At 30.7% G+C, this 21,305-nt stretch overlaps 1 protein-coding gene across 1 annotated transcript in view; it reads right to left on the reverse strand.

The window, feature by feature from the left end:
• Positions 1 to 7,164: 7,164 nt before the first annotated feature.
• The window catches only part of LOC109609020 (ADP-ribosylation factor-like protein 4C), a 32,146-nt gene continuing 18,005 nt past the window's right edge, over positions 7,165 to 21,305 (reverse strand). Inside the window, exon 3 of the mRNA XM_020025635.2 lies at positions 7,165 to 10,026. Coding sequence (XP_019881194.1) covers positions 9,306 to 9,929 — 624 coding nt within the window. The 5' untranslated portion in view covers positions 9,930 to 10,026 and the 3' untranslated portion in view covers positions 7,165 to 9,305. The remainder of the gene's footprint in view (positions 10,027 to 21,305) is intronic.

Raw genomic sequence — 21,305 nt, forward strand, 5'->3', positions numbered from 1 at the left:
CATGCAAAATAAAATTTAACATTCTGATTTATTTTACTATGTCTTTTATGGAAGTAATTAGTTTCAAAGAAAATTTCAATTAACACATTTTGTTCTGAATGTAAAAAGATTTTGAAAGTATCTTTAAAATCTTTGTTATAAAAATGTTTAACATATTTTAATTTAAAAAATTGAAATTGAATATATACAAGTCGATTTACGTAAGTGATTAATTAAAGATTTATGGAGACATATATCTATATAAAATTTTGGCTAGACCTATCATCTGATGTAACTTTGTATTTCAAACGAAACCCTATAACTATTGTTGCATATTTGAATTCTACTTAAATTTTTGAACTTATTAACATTTTGAGTCATGTACTTATCTTGATTGATATTTGATATATTTAATTTTTCAAAAATATTTCCACATGGGATGATTAACAAAATGCTTGTAACCAACGCATTGATATGTTAACAAATGAGTATTTATAAGTAAATTCAAATTAGGAATTGGAGGGTTTACTTATTTAACAACATGTTGATTATAATTTAAACTGGATATGCACATTTATTTAATAAAAAATCCACCGGGAATTTCATTTGTGTGGTTTCTAGAGTTATCTCATTAGCTAGAGGCACGCCTCATCTCCCGTACCACTTAAACATTAGCCCGATCTTAAAGCGCATGCGCAATTGTTGGAACCACACAGAAATATTCAAGAACGACTTGACGCGAAGAGGCACATTTAAATGTACCTCTGGAGAACTTACGCACAAAATATTCATTGAAATTTAATATAAAACTTTTATTATTTGTTTAATTGTCTGTTTTACAACATATTACACTCCAGTCTTAGTTTAAATTCAATTTTAAAGGATAAAAACATTATCTGAGTAGCCACGACTAATCTACAGAGACAGTAAAAGTCACTATGACACTATTGGACAGTTGATTTGTTGTAGAATTCATTCATTCATTAATAAAAATGAATATTTATTGAGGTATCGCAATAAAAGTGAAAGAATAGATATATCTTGATTATTTTATATATAAAGAATTAACTTTTTAATAATACATTATTCTATGAAGTATTACAGACAATTAAATTTTTCTAAAACAATTGTAAATAGGAAGTCTGTTATTCCAAATAAAATACGAGTTTTATATATAATTTAAAAATACAAAAAACAAGAATATATTTTATAAAAATAAAGCTTATTTGAAAAAGAAGTCACCATCTTTTTAGGAAAATAGTATCACCCAAAATTATCAAAATAATATTAAATTCAAGATACAGTTCCTAATAGAAAATTTATTACACGAAAATGTTCCACTACAAGTTGACATTGACGTCCCAAAACTGTGCATAATTATTCAAACATCGCCGTAAAAGTCTCGCCACCATTCTCCTTTTATCATAATTCAGCTGCCGCATGTGGGGGGTTGAAAAAAGAAAATCGCTTCGTCTGCTTTTAACTTCCCACGCCGCAAATTATTTAACCCATATCTGCCACAAAAATGGCTTACGTGCACATGTGTTAAAAACGGAATTTGCATTTCCTCCCACGATCTCAAGTTCAAACAGCTGCCGTGTTCGTGTATATATATATTTTTTTTCATTTTTCACTCCCCCGTATCAAGCGGGTAGATGAAATCTCAGTGGACTTTCGGTAAACAGATTTTAGTACGGTGTTTACCGGGGTTATGGTGTTGGTTCTTGTAATTAGTTAGTGGATAACTGGCATCGGAGCATTAAATTTCGTGCTAAATATAATCATGGAATTTGTCTAGAGTATTATTCTATTACAATGGAGAAACTTATCGTCATTGTTTCAATTAATGCAATTGATTTCAGAATCTCCATTCAATTTGTGATTCCTTTTGCAACATCTCTCCAATTTTCTGTGACAAGTGTTCTTTAAACTTTGAGCATCTTATTTTGTACAAGAAAATTTTTAATTTTAGTTAGAAATGTTACTAAAATCCGCTTTTATTTATTTGATTTTATTTCTTGTTATATTTTTTGTGACAAGAAGGTAATTTTTATTTAACGTATAAAAAATGTGTTGATACGACAATTCTGGACAAAGGGTTGAAGTTGACAAACCTGGTGGAGCAATACTTAAAAAATTCTTAACCCAAGGAAGATTTTTAATATTATACTGTGGACTGGGGGTGTAATTATACATATTGACTAACTGGTAGAAATTGTCTATGTTCATAAAAATCTTCTTCTTTCAATTTTCTTTATTCAATGGAAAAAATATTCTGCATCATTTTGACAAGTTTAACAAGATCACTTGCCGAATTATTGACCACCTAAGTTAAATGTGTAGTTCCACCTTATCCTCCATATTTTTTACTTTGTGATTGACCATTTCTTAAATTTCGTGTTATCTTGTTAAATATAAAAGTTATTTTTAAGAAAGTTGTCTTACTTTTTCCCGTAATATTTCATTTCAAATAGGTAACTTTTAAAATGTTTAGTTTTTTCACGTTTTTTCTTATTGGAGTTAATAACTTTTTACGACTTTTAGAAGTACGTTATTTTTTAGAATAAATGTTAACATCTCCCTTAACTTTATAATGGTCCCAATTTATATTTTATGAATGTTATGTATAAGAAGGGCGTTTCTTATCAATCCACATTTATATGACATGTTTTATATGGAAGTTTTTTATATGAAATGGCTTTAAAAAATATCTGTTTAATTATGTATTCTTCGCTTGTTCTTTGTGATAAAATCTTCTGAATAAATATTTATTATTTTAGTATTTTAGGTAAATTCAGCTGAAAGTATTCTTTCTTATTGATTTACTTGAAACTAATATCCTTTTCCATACTTTTATCATTTATATGAAAGGTTTGACGTTAAATCAATTTTAAAATATTTGTATGTATTCTCTTTGTTATGTTGATTTAGCGAAATAAATTTTAAAATCTATATTTCTTCTGTGACGTTTCTCATATTATAAAACCAAACACTTGGTAAAGGTTTCAGTTAAAAGCTTTTGTATTAAATATGAAATATTAGAACTAAAAAGTTTCTTTAAAAATCGATAAATATCTGCAACTTAAGTCTTTTGTGCAACTCTCTGAAAGCACCGTATGTGTTACCACCATATTTACCATTTGATTATTATTTACTTTTGTCAATGTCAATTTCTTTGCATAATAAACGATTTAATAAGATAAAGAAGAAGTTGAGACTTCAATTTCAAGATAACAAATTTGAATTTGCTGATGATGATGATGATTATTTTACTGATTAAAAGTTATATTAAAGAAACTTATTAGTAGTTAGTAGTTATTTTAACGTTAAACGTAGAAAACGTAAATTACCTATATTATATTTCAATTCAAATATGTAAATTTAAAATGTTTATTTTTTTCACGTTTTTTCTTAATGGAGTTAATAACTTTTTTATGACTTTTAGTATAGGGGTTGTTTTTTAAAATAAATGTTAACATCTCCCTTTAATTTATAATGATCCCTATCTATATTTTATGAACTTTATATATAAGAAGAGAGTTTATTACCACATTTATACGACATGTTGTACATAGAAGTTTTTTATATGAAATGGCTTTTAAAATATCTGTTTAATTATGTACTCCTCTTGTTCTTTGTGATAATATCTCATTTATTATTTAATACAGTATTTTAGGTAAATTCAGCTGAAAATATTCTTTCTTCTTAATTTACTTAAAACTAATATCCTGTTGCATTCTTTTACCATTATTTGAAATGCATTTTAAATTATTTATGTATATTCTTTTTGTTACGCTGAACTATCAAAATAAATTTTGAAATGTACATATGTTTTGTGACGTTTCTGATATTTTACAACAATAAAGGTTTCAGTTAAATGGTTTTGTATAAAATATGAAATTAATTTTATTTAAAAATCGAAAAATTCTTGCAATGTACAATGTGATTATTATTTATTTTCGCCGATGTTTAATTTTTTTGCTTAATAACAATTTAATTATAAAGAGGAAGTTAAATTTGTTTATAGAGGATTGGCAATTATTGATTAAAAGCTGTTTTAAACTTAAATGTAAATTACCTCTTTCAATATTTCAATTCAAATATGTAAAATTAAAAATAATTATTTATTTCACGTTTTTTCTTACTGGAGTTAATAACTCTTTTATGACTTTTAGTAATGAAGAAAAAGTTTCTTATTATCACTTATATGACAATAATATTTTATTATTTAATAGAGTATATTAGGTAATTTCAGCATTATTTCTTCTTGATTTACTTGAAACTAATATCTTTTTCCATTTTGTTACTTGAAAGGTTTAATGTTAAATTCATTTTAAAATATTTGTACTTTTTTTGTTATGTTGATTTACCGACATAAATTTTTAAACTATTTTAATCTCTTGTTATGTTTCTGATATTTTACAGCAAACTTATTAACTGGTACAGGTTTCAGGGTATAACTTATGTATAAAATATTAGAATTAAAAAGTTTCTTTAAAAATCAAAAAATACCTGAAACTCTAGCCTTTTGTGCAACTGTCCGAAAGAACTGTGTTTATTACGTGATCGTTTGAAGAAAAGCAAACGATCCAAGACGTATTTTAATGCACACACAAAACGTATTTACGACAAGTTTTCTAAATTCACTTGCGCGACTACCTGCGGGGCATTCATTCCAAACAACACGGATTATACATCTGCTTTATTATCCCGCATACTGATTGTGTCCCCGATCGACCACAATAGCACACCCGAAATGCTCCAACAACAAAGTGGATAAAATCGCTTGTGCGTTGCTCGGGTGGAAACGAACGAAGTCGACGTGTGTGTGAGAAGAAACGGTAGAAGCCCTTTTAGAATTTTGTGCACAAAATAAAATCTTCGTTAATTAATAACGTGTGAGCCGGCTGCGAAAGGGATCAAAGAAACCTGGAAACGGAATCTCGGTCTTTGGAAATTAATGGAGTTTAAACATAATTGATACACACAGCCACCAGGCCTTAAATAATTTTAATAATGCAAATTGAACTTCCCTTTCGCATTGATCTTCGTCCCCTTGTTCGGCGCTTCTGGAGGCAGTTTTCGAGAAATAGGCCGCGATTTAATTGATGGGATTAATGTAGCGATGCGACATAATTAAATTTAAATTGAACAACACCTTTGCGCACAGGCAATTATGTTTATTTGTTTAGATTAATATATTTTGTACACTTACCTACATTACGTGGTATTTTAGTTGGATACAGGCAAATCTCGTGGGGTTTGTAATCTGAGAAGTTTAGGTTCGACTCGAGCAGCTCGAGTTTGAGCATGTTGTGTTGAATGAGCCATATTTACAGCTCGAATATTGGATTTAAACAAAATGATACGATAAGCAAATTTGGAGGAAGTTTTAATTAACAAATTAATTGAAACTTTGAGCAGGGCTATAAAATCATTTCCCTCTTTCAAAAAATTCAGATTCAAGTAAAAAAAATATTCTCAAGTAGTATTAACCATAAACAGATTATTTTTGTATTTCAACTACATATTTATTAATGGAACGGATAATTTCTATTAATAATTTATGACGTAGATTTTTAATATCTACTAAATTGTGAAGTAAATATTTGCAACAATATACAGTCGAAATTCAATGGGGTCCAGGGTGAATATTAATAGTAATTTTTATTTGATAACTTGAACTTCGATTACTCGAATAACTCGGACTAAATATTTGGCATAAAGTCGAAGCTTCTCCTGCCTCAGGTAAACTCCTCGAGGTTTTTACTTTCCTATGATACCTGTCATACCCGCACGGCATTCCCTGTCGGTAGCAATTCTAAGACCAATTATCGATTAATTAGAATAATGTCGGAAAATCCTACAATTCACTTTATGGTGTTTACATGATTACAACATCTTAAATTCTAAACTGAATAACATTTTATTATTAGTTTTTCCAATTAAATGTCTTAAAGACAACCTCTACAATAATAATAATAAAAATATTTATTGTATTACGTATTACATATTTTATAGGCTTTAAAAATGTAATTTTTGATAAGCAATATACTTTAGGAATATTTTTTGAAACATCTATCTTAAATCATACTTACATGATAAATACACATTTATAACATTCTTTCAATTTTTTTGTGGCAAATCATGGTTCGTGTTATCCAAGTTAGACTGCAATTATCTTAGTGGCTCTGAAAAACTGTTAAAATATTGATAATTTCATAGATTATAACTACTTTTAATCAATTTAATGTTTAATTATGTTGAAAAGTTCTTGTGTCACATATTTTTTTATAAAATTTGAATGTGTACAGATGTAGTATAGTATTCATTTCACTTGTATATTTAAAGTATTCTTTTATTAATTTCAAACATCTTTATTACAAAAGACATCAAATTTGAGTCCTCTAAGTGAATTTTATAAGGAACGAAATATTGACTTAAAAGATTCAAGACTTTTGTTTGAAGCCGGAGTCGAAGCAATGTCCGGATTTGTTGGAAGGCGTAGTCTGAAGAACGTGAATAACTTGTAAGAGATTTAAGAACAATTAGTACACATCAAAGAATTGAACGGGATCGTCTTCAGTGGTGTGTCAACGTTACATTAAGGGAATTGAGAAAATCCATTTGCTGCCTTATCTCGGAAATTCAGTTTCCCAAGAGAATAATGCCCCCACTGCATATTGCATAAGTTACCTTGGAGTAGTTCCAGCATCTGCATCTAAATTTGTTGCAAGATCTCCGAACTTATCACTTGTTGAACACGGGTGGGATATCATAGTCGGAAGACTTCCAAAATGAACCCTTCTTCCCACACACTTTGGCTAATCTTCAGCGAAAAGGGTAGGTAGCAATGAATGTACCTCACAATGAAAATGATAACCTCTTTGGATCAGTACTAAGTCAGTGAGAGTCTGGATCATCATAGAACTCCATTTATTTAGTAAACCAAAAATGAATGAAATTTAACCTCTGGATGTAAGTGTTCTATGTCACTGAGTATATGAAATAGATAAAAAACAACATAAAATCAAAATTATATAGAATTGCTCTCACATTAAATAAGACAAGATTAATCTTAATAAATTATGATTTTATCAATGTGATAAGAAGAGTTAATATAATTTAATTTGCTTTTAAAAATAAAAATCTTGATGACTAATAAAATAAATAAAAAACAATTATAAAAAACAAACATTGGTTTAATAGAAATAATAGTTTATACATTTAGATACATATTTACAGAATTACATAGATGGCTTTAGCAACAATAATTAAATATAGAAATCTATATGTTATACAAATAGTATTTATACACTACTAAAATAAAAAACAATCAAAATTAACATTTTATATATATTTGTAAGACAAACTCCTATGAGAATCACAAAAAATGCTAAGATAATGACAGTATTCTAGTTTACACCTAGTATTAATAATCACATTTCAAATAAATAGGTACAAAATGTGTACAAAAATTTGTCGAAGCATTTTTTGAGAACATGTTGATAATACAAAACATTTAGAGTTTTCAAAGGCCGTTTTATCGAACAATTCGTTTTTCAATATATTGGTCGACCGATCTGTTACTACGTCAAAGAGAAATTTAATTTAGAAAATGGCACCAACACAACGTTATTGATAGTGAACCTTCAGTTCAAAAGATATTACCCCCTAATTTTAATATCACAATATTTCAAGAAAAATCATATCTATGATATGTTGTACAAATATATAGATTTAGTCAAAATATCAATTAGTTTTCGAATATCCATTTAAATTTTGTCAATTTCGACACAACCCTGTGATAAAATCATAATGTGGCATTTCTCCGGACGGACTATTCTATTGAAATTGAAAATGATCACGACGGCGACTTTTTAAAACAAAAGTCGTAGCTGCTCGAATTTTGAATCTTTCTAGTCGACGTAGTAACAATATTTTCTATATACAACAATGAACTAAACCTACTTAAAAATAAACGAGCACCTTTGGTTCTGGTAAGTTGAACTGCATTCGGAAACTAAATTCGCACTCAGGAAAAATGGAAGTCACGAGGCTTGACCCCGATTTCGTAATTACAATGGACTTAAATTTGTCAACAATTAAACTTCCTTAATCTTCAACAGCATTACCCCAATTAAAACAATATTAACCATAATGTCCGTTATTTAAAATTTCTGTTAAAATGAGATCACGACTCTATTTTCTAATTACGGTTTTTCTTGTGGTTGAAGAGAGATCAATTACAATCAACGGTTATTGTTTCCATTGAAACAATCGTTTATGCATCAACTTTTACTTTCGTTCTAACCACTATCATCGGTACATACGTACAATAAGATGTGATTAAAGCGGTCTAAGCAGTAGTTAATTACAGCCTGAGTGCTAATTTAATTTCAGAATATCATTAATTAACTATCTAGAATTGCACATTTTAGACATAATAAAGCGCTTGGGAATTATTTAGGGTTAATGTTTCACACTGATTTCTTTGTTCTTAAATATAATCTAGTGAGTGGCTTCACTTTCTGAAGCTTGTGCAAACAAAAGCAAATTATTGGAAACACGTGAACAAATTTTTAAATTTTAGTTCGACTATTTTGAAATTTTAAAAGTTTTGATCAAAAATATACGACCGATGTTTGTAAGAAAATAATATTTTTTGTGCTTTCCGTTTCTGTTCCATTGACTATGTACAATTTAGATTAAATGTGTTAAACATTCAGGCAAGATCTTGGCGTTACATACTAAGTTTTAACTGTAAAATGTCATGCTAGGATTTTTATATTAAAATATTTGTCTAAATGTTAAAAATCGTGAGCAAGCTATCTCGTTTTCATGTCATCTATCAGTAACTAACAAACCACACTGACTCATCCTCTAGCATGTACGCCTATAATTATTAAAGATAAATATTGTGTGTAATACCACATTAACTTGTGGAAATTATTATAGAAAACGTGAACGGGGATCAAAAATACTTTGTGTGCAATTAGGAAAACTGTGATGGAATCTGTAAAATGATTCCCTTTGCTATGTCCTAGAAGGGCTATAATCTACCTTCATTTTTCAAAGAAACATTCTAATTATTCAACATACAACGTAATTATTTGCCACACCTCATTCAAAACCATCTGGCAAATTTATCCAGACAACCAATCCATCAAGACACAGCTACACGGACAGTAATCGAACAAATTATTTTCGACCCGCCGCTCACCAAAGTCATTCCGTACATTTAAAACGTAATCAGTCAAAAAAATTACAATAACCTAAACTCATATTGACTACACTGAGCATCCATTCACAGCTCCAAATACCTTCTATCTGGCCTTTTTCTTCCGTTCTTTCGCGAGTTTCCGACGCTTCAGTATCATCTCGTACAGCACTTCCAAACCTTCGTGCAAACCGTCGCCGGTGATGGCGCAGGCGGGCTGCACATGCCACAAGTGTCCCCCCGGTGCACCACAACCCCCCAGCTCGGTCAAGCCGAGCAGTTTTTCCAGTTCTTTCGGCTCCTTGGCCCCTGGCAAGTCCTGCTTGTTGGCCAGAACTAATATAGGAACTCCGGAGTTCTCGGGCGCTTTCACTGTCCGTATCAGTTCCATCTTGGCCTCCTCCATGCGTTCAACGTCGACACTGTCCAGAACAAACACTATACCGTCCGTGCACCGGGTGTAAGACTTCCACAAGGGCCGCAGCTTCTCCTGTCCGCCGACGTCCCACACCAGGAAGTTGATGCCTTTGGCCTTTCCGATCATGCCCTTCACCTTTTCGCAGTTGAAGCCTATCGTCGGTACCGTGTTGAGGTACTGGTCGAACTTGAGGCGATAGAGGGCGGTGGTTTTGCCGGCCGAGTCCAGGCCCAGCATCACCACGTGCAGCGTTCCTTGGCCTGACGGCAGGGCATCGAGTAAGGATGCGTTCTTTCCCATGTTAGCACCCATTTGGTGGTCTTAGTATTTGGCAGTCTTCAGAGTTACATAGTTAATGTCATGATGGTGGGTGACGCTTGAATCACATGTAGTTTGCACACCATTGTACCTGTAACAAACAAACAAACAATAATTAATGAAAAGGCACTAACGATGATGAATGATGAATAAGTTACACACTGTGCAAGTCATCTCGATTCAAAACACCGCAACGAGTAGCGCCGTGTATCGGTTTTAGGTCGGCATGAAATTTTCATTATTCCCCCTTACGGCCAATAAAAGCCGAACTAATGCCCGGTCCGGTCGAATAAGGCCGTCAACTGCAGCAACGCGGGAAGACAAATCGCCGCCATAATTCACCTTCACAAACGCACGGACGAAACGAAACGCAGAAGTGATGTTGCGTTGCAGGTTGGAAGGATCGAGCAGGTTGCTTGTAGCGTTGCGGTTTCATCGGTACAAGTGCCCGTTTTGCTTCACTCTCCACTCTTCTTCGGCGGATCGCCTTCTGTTGTGTGCCACCGGTGCATGCTTATTTATAGAATCGTTAGTGGCACGAGTCCGCACATTCTATCCGCAAATGAATTCGATTATGGTTCTTCTGCCGGATGCTGTTGGATTGTGAATCGTTTGTTTTGGACGCCATTTGTCGGGATTGTTAATGTAATTGTGTTGACACAAATGATATTGTAGCCTCGAAGGTGTAGTATTTGGGAGGAAGCCAAAATTAATTGGCCATGATAAACAGGTTGAACGACATAATAACTAATTAGTTCTAAATCGAGAACGTAACTGAACTGTCTTGAAAAAATGGCAAAAACCATATAATATAATATAATTTTTTAAACTAGCAAAGCAAAAAATGTAAAAGTGGCTAATTAAAAGAAGTTAAACTTGAAACCCATCTAATAAAAACATTCAAAATATAAATATCAATTTCACACCGTCCAAATACGATTTTGCAATGGCTAAAGAACAATTTCAAGGGCGAATTAATTTTTTTAAGTACGTCTGTATAATATCCACGTCTATTGTTTCCATAACTGTTACTTTCGATCTTTATGTAATTGATGCCTGTTCGCTTGAAATTAGTTTGTTTTTCTAAAATTCGCATTAATATTCGGTTGTAACGTGCAATCACAAAAACCGATGTGTAATTTGAAACAGCCTTCGGTGTGCTACACGGTTCATGCATTAGACAAATTAATTGGAATATCAATGTTATATTCCCCAGTTACAGTGTCCTTTCCGTTTCTATAACAACGGGCATGAAACGAATGTGCAAATTGACACGAGTTTCACACGAACAGATTTATTTTATCGGTTTCGAAGATACCGTTGAAAATTGTCCATTAACCGCAAAATTTAATTTCAAATAGGTATCCCGCTTCTGATGGACGTTCCAGGAACGATTGGTTTTGCAATCGACAGTTTGCCGGCGTCGAAGATCAAAGTCCAACGTGGAATAGAGAAGAAGAAACCGCCGGAATATTATCGATTCAACAGGCACAATATACCAAGAATATAACAAATTATAAATGTATTGTGCAACACGAACAATAAATTTAATTTTCATGCCGACCATGTGCCGTGTATTAACGTTTTCTACTTGTATACATCATGTATATGTGTGTTAAGTTAATATTTATAGTGCAAACAACGATAAAAAATAACGTTTCAGTAACGGTCGTTTGCGTTTACGTGACAGTAAATTTAGTGCCATCGCTGCATCTTCGAAAGGATAGGTTTTTTTTTATTTTATTATGTACCTTAATGCTGATTTATTTGATCCAACTGGGCTAGTTTCCCCATAAACAAAACGTCAGTCACAAGTTTAAAGGTTGTAAAGGTTAAGCAGTTCTCAAATTACTCATTATATTTTTCAATTAGTAATTATAAAATCGTCAGTACCATAACTGCATCTTTGAAATAATAGATTTTTTTATTTTGTTATATACCTTAATGTTGATTTATTGAAACCGACTGGGATAGTTTCCCAATAAACAGCTTAAAGTTTGTTGAGTGAAAAGAAGAAGATTAAGCAGTTTCTGAGTTCTCATAATACTCATTATATTTTTCAATTAGTAATTGGAAAATTATCATTGGGAACATTCTAAAGCGCATATTTTATTAGATAGCATGTAAAGTTTTGAATTAATGATTAATATCATTCAAATCGAAAAGCGTTTACCCCGCATAAATCTTGAGAGGGACATTGTGCATGATAGAGACAGTAAAAGTCTCTTATTAGAGGGCAAACTGGAGAATTTTATTTAAAAAGAAGAAGATTAAACAGTGTCAGACTTCTCAAATTACTCATTATATTTTTCAATTAGTAATTGGAAAATTGTCATTGGGAACATTCTAAAGAGCATCTGTCATATTTTATTAGATAGCATGAAATATTTTGAAATAATGATTAATAACATTCATATCTTAAAGCGTTCACCCCACATAAATCTGAAATTCAGTACCATAACTGCATCTTTGAAATAATAGATTTTTTATTTTATTATATACCTTAATGTTGATTTAATTAAACCGACTGGGCTAGTTTTCCAATAAACAAAATATCAGTCACAAGAAGATTAAGCAGTTTCAGAGTTCTCAATATATTTTTCAATTAGTAATTGGGAAATTGTCAATCGGAACATTCTAAAGAGCATCTGCATAACAGTATATCGATCTAAAAGCATTTTCCTCGTACGAATCTTTACAATCGGTAGAGTAATAGAATTCTGAATAGGAAAAAAAGAATGCTAAAGTACTTGAAAGGAGAGAGTTTTACAAATTGTGATAAAAAGTCAAAAACAAAATAATTCATCAAGTAACAGAACGAACACGTGAAACCACTCAATTTTTCATAATACCGTTCAAGTCTCATATTTCTGCGACTAACTCTTAAAGTACATAAAATGTATCCTGATAAATGTCAGTGTAAATATATTACAAGATTAAATTTCCAAATCTGAAGCCATAAATCTAGATAGACATGTTCTCCCTAACGTCATGCGAATTCTTTTGATATCAATCCGCAGGATAATAGCTTTATCAACAACTGGAACTTAATTAGACTCGTCAAATTAATCCGCTATCACAGTACCAATCAAAACGTAAACCATCTGTTAACGCGTGGCAGAAAAATAACAGAAAAAAACGTTTATTAACAATCGCACAACGGACAAGCACCATTCACTGTATCAGTTATAAATAGAGGATAGTCCGATACTCGGATACAGGTTTTGAACTCCTACCGTGTATGGTCAGTACGCACAACAGGTAAATACAACAATCACGGCCGTTCTTTATCATGTGAAAGTACTGTAAGATCACTATCTGAAGAACTCAAGCAACGTTGTCAATTAGACACCGAAATTAGACCATTCAAGCTGACACATACGTACTTGTAGGTTTAATAATAATAATAATAATAACAAGGCAACAGAATTTGGACCAGCTAATTGCCGCCATTGCATATTAAAACGATAATGGCATTATCCACTAGACTGCTCGCCCACGTTTTGCCCCAACTGATAGCAATTAAAGACCGACAAAAGAGGTTATCAACATCCGAGCTCATTACAGTAAACTACAAAGTTCAAATATTGTTGACTTTTAACATTAAAACAAGATGCCTCCCCGTTGTTACCGAAGCAAACTCCGGTTACGTAAATATTTATTAAATTTTACTAGCCAGATTGCGGTAACATGCACAAACAACTATTAGTAATCAACGACGATAAATCGGGTGGTAAACGTTCAACAGGTGAAACTGTAAACAGGCATTGTCATGCACTTGTTCGCCAGTGATTAAGATTTGTAATTAAGCCTTTGGATTGTCTTCATGACGGTAATTAATCTTTGACAAGGTAGCATGGATGTTTGACGTTCAGCCTTCGACTTTAGAGCATTTTGTCGTTTTGCTGACTAGGAAAATAATGTTTGTCATTATTTACTTAAATATTTTATGTTAAAGTTCCTGTTTTTGTTATATCTGTTCGGGTTTAATAAAACACTTTTACGCATTAGTATCGTTACTTATTGTAACTGTATAGTTAATTACTCATTTCCAAGTGGGTATCAGTAAATATTGATTTTCCTTAATGTTACCAAATTAACTGTAACTATTGCTTGTAGGTACTTATTTTATCTATTTTAATTAATGCATAATTAATTATGTTTAGCTTAGATAAGCTAATATTAACTTCCATTTGTTGCAAAGATTAAACATTCACTAGTTTACATAACACAACTAATAAATGTATAACCTAATTGAATAATATTGTTGCACTTGTTTTACAAATATCTATTGCTTATTGAAAATTGAGAACAACTGAATATAAAATTACAGTTTGTTGTTCCAGTTCTATAATAGTTAAATAAACTCCAGTTCCGCATTACATAGCTTTATTAAACATATTTACATGTCGATCTGAATATTTGTTTAAATTATTTATAATTGAAGAATTTCTCCTAGAAACAATTTATCTAATTTCAAATTGAAATATGAAATACACAAATCCCTACATCCTTATTAATATTATTAAATTTACATTAATAACGGATTTCATTATTATGAGTATTATTAATTAAGTAATAATGTATCTACTCAACAAATAAACTTCCACAAAACTTTTTCTGTAAAAATAATTGTATATTTCAAGACATTTGGAAAACTATCAATATTTTTATTACCCCTTTAGTAATTTCAAATTAAAATATGAAATACGCAGATCTTTTCATCATTATGAACAAATTATTTATATTATTTAAAGCAATAAAGTATTCATTCAACAAATGAACTTTCACAGATTTTGTTTTATTAAAATAATTGTATGTGGGATGACATATGTTTCAAACAACCAAAATTATTGTATTGTTGTGGGAAACTACCAATATTTTTGTTATTCTTTTTGTAAGTTCAAATTAAAATAAGAAATTCACAAATCTCTTCATCATTACTAGTAAATTATTTATATTACTAAAAACAAGTGAACTTTCACAGAACTTTTTCTGTTAAAATAATTGTACATGAGAAGACATTTGCTTAATTTTGATAAATAACTAAAATTGTTGTATTGTTCTAGGAAATCAATATTTTTGTTATTCTTTTAGTAAATTCAAATTAAAATATGAAATACACTTATCTTTTCATTATTAAGTATAAATTATTAATATTATTAAAAGTAATAATATATTCATTCATCAAATGAACTTTTTCTATTAAAATAATTGTATGGTACATGAGAATATGAAATACATAGATCTTTTCATCATTATAAGTAAATTAACAATATTATTTAAAATAATTCATTCAACAAATGAACTTTCACAATACTGTTTCTATTAAAATAATTGTGTGTGAGAGATGATTTGTTTACTTTTAACCACAAATATTATTGTTGTGTCAGACATATTAATCCAAAATGCACCTTTTAAATTTACTACGGGCTAATACTAATACTAATAAAGTATCTTTAACGAAATATAATTTTGACCTACTGATTTGTTTTTCATTAATTAATTAAATATATATTATTATATTACTGTTAAAGCCTTAATTAATACTACTAAATATTGTTGGTTTTTAGAGTTAAAATTTCTACTGTTAACACATTTTATTTAAATGATATTAAGCAAAGATTTTACTATTATCAATAACTAATATATTTGTGTATATAATAACATACACAATTAGCTTTCATTGTCGTTGAAAATATTATTACTTGAAATTTTTCAAAACTATAATTTTAACACTAAACAATAGAAAATTTTGCTGACTCAACATTTAATTACCTATTCAATGATTCCAAAACTGCGACAAAATTATAATCTCAAAAACACATAATCGAATTCCAAGTTCACATTCAATGGCAAATTAATTCAGCAGCCATAATTAATTGATATGTAAAACAACCGTTCCCCCACCTTGGTGAGATTTAATAATTTATAATTTCCCAAAAGTGTCATTGTACGGGTACACATCAATATTTGTCCGCTTTTGTTCCCAAACATCTCGCAGTCGAAATGCCAGGCGCATTACTATTGAAATCGTGAGTCGGATGCCTCGTGCGAAATAAATCTTTCCCATCCCCTGTTTTCTATTTTCGTTTCGGTTGTATATTATTTTCGGTGACGTCCCGTATCAACCATGGGAACCACTCGTGATTTATGGGCAACCCAACGTTACTTAGTGACACGTTTGGCGGAGGGTAGTTTTTGGTGCGGGGGAGGTGTATTTAGTCGATCGAACTGTGGAATCGGAGAAGTAGGCCAAATGGGGTTTAACGAGTAATAAAATTTCTGTTTGGCAAATAGGAAAAAAGATCTATATTGCTTCGGCTTCTCTGCCAAGGGTCAATAAAAGTGGATTGTATAAATTGGTTTTAGATATTATGGCTCTGCTAATAAACGATGATAAAATGTTGTGCAGTAAAATTAATTATTGGGTTAAGAATTTTTATATGACTTCATGTTGTGAGAAACAAAGAACGATTCTAATTTCCAACTTTCCCAGACACTTCTTTCTCAACGTTTATGTTTATTAATTTGTTTATCTTTATTGATGTTTGAATAACTAGCCGTTGGCAATAATCGGACTCTTTAAGCTGGCTTGAAATTGTGTAATATATCATGAATTATGGTTTTACTAGTAAAAGTAATAAATCCATTATTTTTTTAGTAGATTTTACTAGTGATCAATATCTCATGAAGTATTGATCAAATAATTTCAGGTTTATGCCGTTGTCAAGGTGACATTTTGTACTAAAAATTCTTTTACTGTTTTTGGTTGGTCCTTTGAGTTGTGTGTTAAAAATGAAAGACAACGAAGAGGAAATTTGGTCCATTTTACAGTATTTCATTGATAATGGCAAAAATTCAAGCCAGTGAGCTGAAATTGTGAATGGTGTTTACGGCCCCGTAACTGTAACAGCTAATTATGGGCCATTTTGGTTTCCGTTCACATATTTTTGATATTTAAAGAGGGACCTCGCAGAGTCAGAAACAATCCAAGTTAACAGACGTTAGTAGTCCAGGATCTAAAGATGGACCCTAAAACAGCTCAAGCTAAATTCCCAAAGAAGCTTGATGTTTGATGCCACACCAATAAATATGGTATATCGAATTTCCATCTGTGATTTCTTGTTCAAATGGTATAAAATCGAACTATTTTTCAAACAGACGTTGACTGGGAATGAGGAATGGGTTACATATGAGAACATTGTGCGAAAACGAACGTGATGAAGCAGCTCAAACGGTTGCCAAACCAAGGCTAACGGTCAGGAAGGTTTTGCTATACATTTGGTGGAACTGGAAAGGAATCATTTATTATATGTCACTTGTATATGGCCAAACAATAAATTCGGAACTCTACCGTCAACAACTGGACAGTTTGAAGTTAGCGATTGACCAGAAATGGTGAGTATTGGCCAACAGAAGAGGTGTTATGTTCCGTTAGGACAACGTCAGACCACACACGTCTATACCGGCTTGCCAGAAACTCCGGGAGCTTGGTTAGAAAGTTTTAATGATTCAACAATATTGTCTGGACCTGGCACCAAGTGATTACCATCTTTTAATACATTGCAAAACATTCTTAGTAATAAGAGATTGGCATCAAAAGGAGATTTAAGAGAAAATCCATTAGACCAAGATTTTTATGAAAGAGGCTTGAAGCTACCTTGAAAATGTTAACAAATTATAGATTAAAACGCCCAAATCAAGTTATTTGAAACTTGTTAGATAAAGTCTTGATGTTAAAGTTAAAATAATGGATTTCTTGGGTTGGCACTAATTTGATATAAAATTTATAACAAACAATACAGGGCTGATTTTGGGTGAAGTGGGACAAAAATGTCTACAAAGAATTTATTCCAAAATTATTGACAGGGATTTTTGTATTATACGTACCAATTTTGCACCAGTGTGGGCAACATGATTATTTTTAGGTTAGGTTATTTTACTATACGTAACCCGTCTAAACAAACTTTAAGTAGTAAGTTGGTAGTATCAAAAGTTACTAAAAACCACAAGAAAATTGGCGGGAATAGAACAATAAATCAAAGGTTTCAAAATTGTAAAATAAACTGACGAATATTAGAAAGCTGTAACAGTCTAAATCAACTAATTTTGATACAGTGTACATGATTGTTATTGTTGTTTTATTCTTAAAAAGGAAGTAAAGAGTATTTATAAACATAAATCGTCATTGTTATTTATGAATCTCACCAATTTAAAATTATGTGAAGTCTATTTTTAAACTCATGATGCAAGTTGCAATTTAGTTTTATTACTTACTGTCTACAGACAAAGAATTACTGACCTGAAAAATACAAAAAAACTATTAGATTTTTAGTTAAATGAGTTCAACGGTCCGTCATAATTAGTCCAGCTTTAAATCGGAGAAGTTAACTCCCACAAAAAATTAAATTAATGCCGATCTCCAGCAGTAATAATATTTCATTACCCAGAACGGTTGAAAATTAATCGCCAATTATGCGGGGAACTTTATTAGTTAGTTCTTCGGAAGTTGCAGTCCGCATTTCGAACTTAGTCATCGCGTCCCCCGGAACAGCCGTCCGATAATCCGGTTCGCATTCAAAACGAAAATGCATATTAAATTAAGGTTCAGAAACGACGTCGGGCTAATAATACTAAATCCAGTGTCGGCCGCATTAATGCAGGTGGTCTCAAATAAAACAAATTGCATGTTGGCGCCGTCTTTGTTTGCGCTGTAGTGAAACTAAACTATAAATACCCCGGAAAATGTGCGACTCGCGAAATGTCAATTTGCCAACACAACGCGAACTTTAATGTTGTTCATAAGTTGCGACGGTACGAATTTCAGCTTCGGGACCGGGCAAAGAGCGAGCTTAGAAAGAATGCAGGTGGTCCGAAATAAAACACATGTTTATCCGATTCCGGTTGCGTTCGTTTTATGTTTTTTCGTTCGTGGCATCGCTTGGCAGCCGTCTTTGTTTGTATAGTGGCGTGCTAAAAATAATCCCCGGAAAAATTCGTTGCTATTATGTTGCATGGGGCGCCAGTAAGCTGGATGTGCACGTTCTTTATTAGCTGACGTTTCATAAACAAAATGCGAACGCTGTCATCAGCTGGTTCTCGTTTTATTGTTTGTTTTGACTGACTGCAGCTTTAATTAATCTATGGCTTTTGGATTTTGTTTGCGTTGGGTTTCGATGTGTTGACGGAAATGCATCTGATGTTAGTTTTTATGTGGCGTTGTGTATTCATTCTGCATGTGCATTAATTGTCAAAATAGGAAATTTAAAAAAATGGAGTAAAAACAAAAGGCCTGGCATGAACACATGTCATAAAAACATACAAATAGTGTGGTTATCAACAATTTTTATAGCTAATCATACTGTTTATAAGAATGAACAATCTATACTGTTAAAAGATACAAATAAAAAGATTATTTTTATGAAGATTAGAACTCTTTCCTTTCATCCATTATTTAAATATTTTATTTATGATAAATAATATATAATATGCCATTTAATTATTTGAATAAAAATTAAAATGGAAGAATATTTTATATTAAGTCTGTGGCAATGTTAAAAATATTTTGTTCTATTTATAACATTTTTCTTATGAATTTGCTTCTTCTGCTTAATAATCAAAAAGTCACTCAGAGATTAATTTATTAGAGGAATAAATTAGTACGAAAAATATAATCGGGGTATTTTAATAAAAAATTTACCATTGAATTTACCTTTCTTCAAAATGAATACATATTAAATATGATAAAAATTGAATATTAAGTCTGACAAGTGTTAATCACATTCATCAAAAGCTGAGTCGACGCAAGAAATAAATTCATTAGAAGAATAATTTAAAATAGAAAATTAATCAAGATATTAAAAAGTAATAATTGAAATGTAAATTTTGTTTCAGTTATAAATAATTTTTTTCTAATGAATTTATTTCTTCTTCTGCTCAGTAATCAAATAGTGACTCAATATATAAATTTATTAGAAGAATAAATTAAAATTGAAAAAATAATCAATGTTTTTCATTGAATTTACCGTTCTTCAAAATGGATCCATATAAAAATTGATAAAACAATGTTTAATACTAAGTCTGTGGTTAAAAATGACATTCTTCTAGTACATTTATTTCCCCTGTTAAATAAATCGAAAAGTGACTCGACTCAAGAAATAAATACTTTATAAGAATAAATTGTTTATGTTTATCATTGAAATTACCATTTTCAAAATGGATACATTAAATTTGACAAAACAATATTGAATATTAAGTCTGTCGCAGAGTTAAAAATCTTATTCTTCTAATTAATTTATTTCCTCTGTTCAGAAAATCAAAAAGTGGCTCGAGACAAGAAATAAATACGTTAGAAGATTAAATTAAACATTTTTCTAATGAATTTACTTTCTCTGTTCAATAATCAAAAAGTCACTAAAGAGATGAACTTATTAGAAGAATAAATTAAAATTGAAAAAAATAATCAGGATATTTAAAAAATGTTTTTCACTGAATTTACCATTCTTCAAAATCAAATTCAATAAAACAATTATATATATATATATATATATATATATATATATATATATATATATATATATTGGCAGAGTTAAAAATCACATTCTTCTAATGAATTTATTTCCTTTAGTATATCAATCAAAAAGTAACTCGACGTAAAAAACAATTATATTAGAAGAATAAATAAAAGTAGAAAAAAACACATTTATCATTCTTTAAAATGGGTACATACCAAAAAGTAACAAAATATTGCTATGTAAATATGTTAATTTTGTGGAAGCTATAAATAACATATTGACGCAAGAAAAACTTTTATTATACGAATGAATTAAATTTGAAAAAAAAATCAAGATATTTAAAATATATATATTTTTCATTGAATTTACCATTCTTCAAATATTGAGTTAAGTTATTGTAAAATCACAATCTTCTAACGAATTTATTTCTTCCATTTAATAATTCAAAAAGTGAATAAGCAAGAAGTAAATTTATTAGAAGCTTATGACTTTTAACTTTGCCACAGATTTGTTAATGCTGAAGAACTTTTTTCAGGACATCAATTTTTCTCAATCTGTAGTATTTATATTATTGTATAACATAACTGAGTAGGATAATAAATAAAGCAATTTTATTGTCAATTTTTTGACTTATTATGAGCTATAATTAATTATAGTTGAAAGTTCCTCTATTCCTAAATGGATTTCAAGACATCAGTCGATCAGATAGCTGTTGTTTTACAGCAAGACCACTCCAATTAGCCATAATGATCACAACCGTAATTTTTGGCAATAAACCTGCCACCTGTCCAGAAACTGAAAATTCCTAGTCAATAAATTTTAATGACATTTTCAAAAAGACACATGCGAGTGC

The sequence above is a fragment of the Aethina tumida genome, chromosome 2 (genome assembly GCF_024364675.1).
Source record: "Aethina tumida isolate Nest 87 chromosome 2, icAetTumi1.1, whole genome shotgun sequence".
NCBI lineage: Eukaryota > Metazoa > Arthropoda > Insecta > Coleoptera > Nitidulidae > Aethina > Aethina tumida.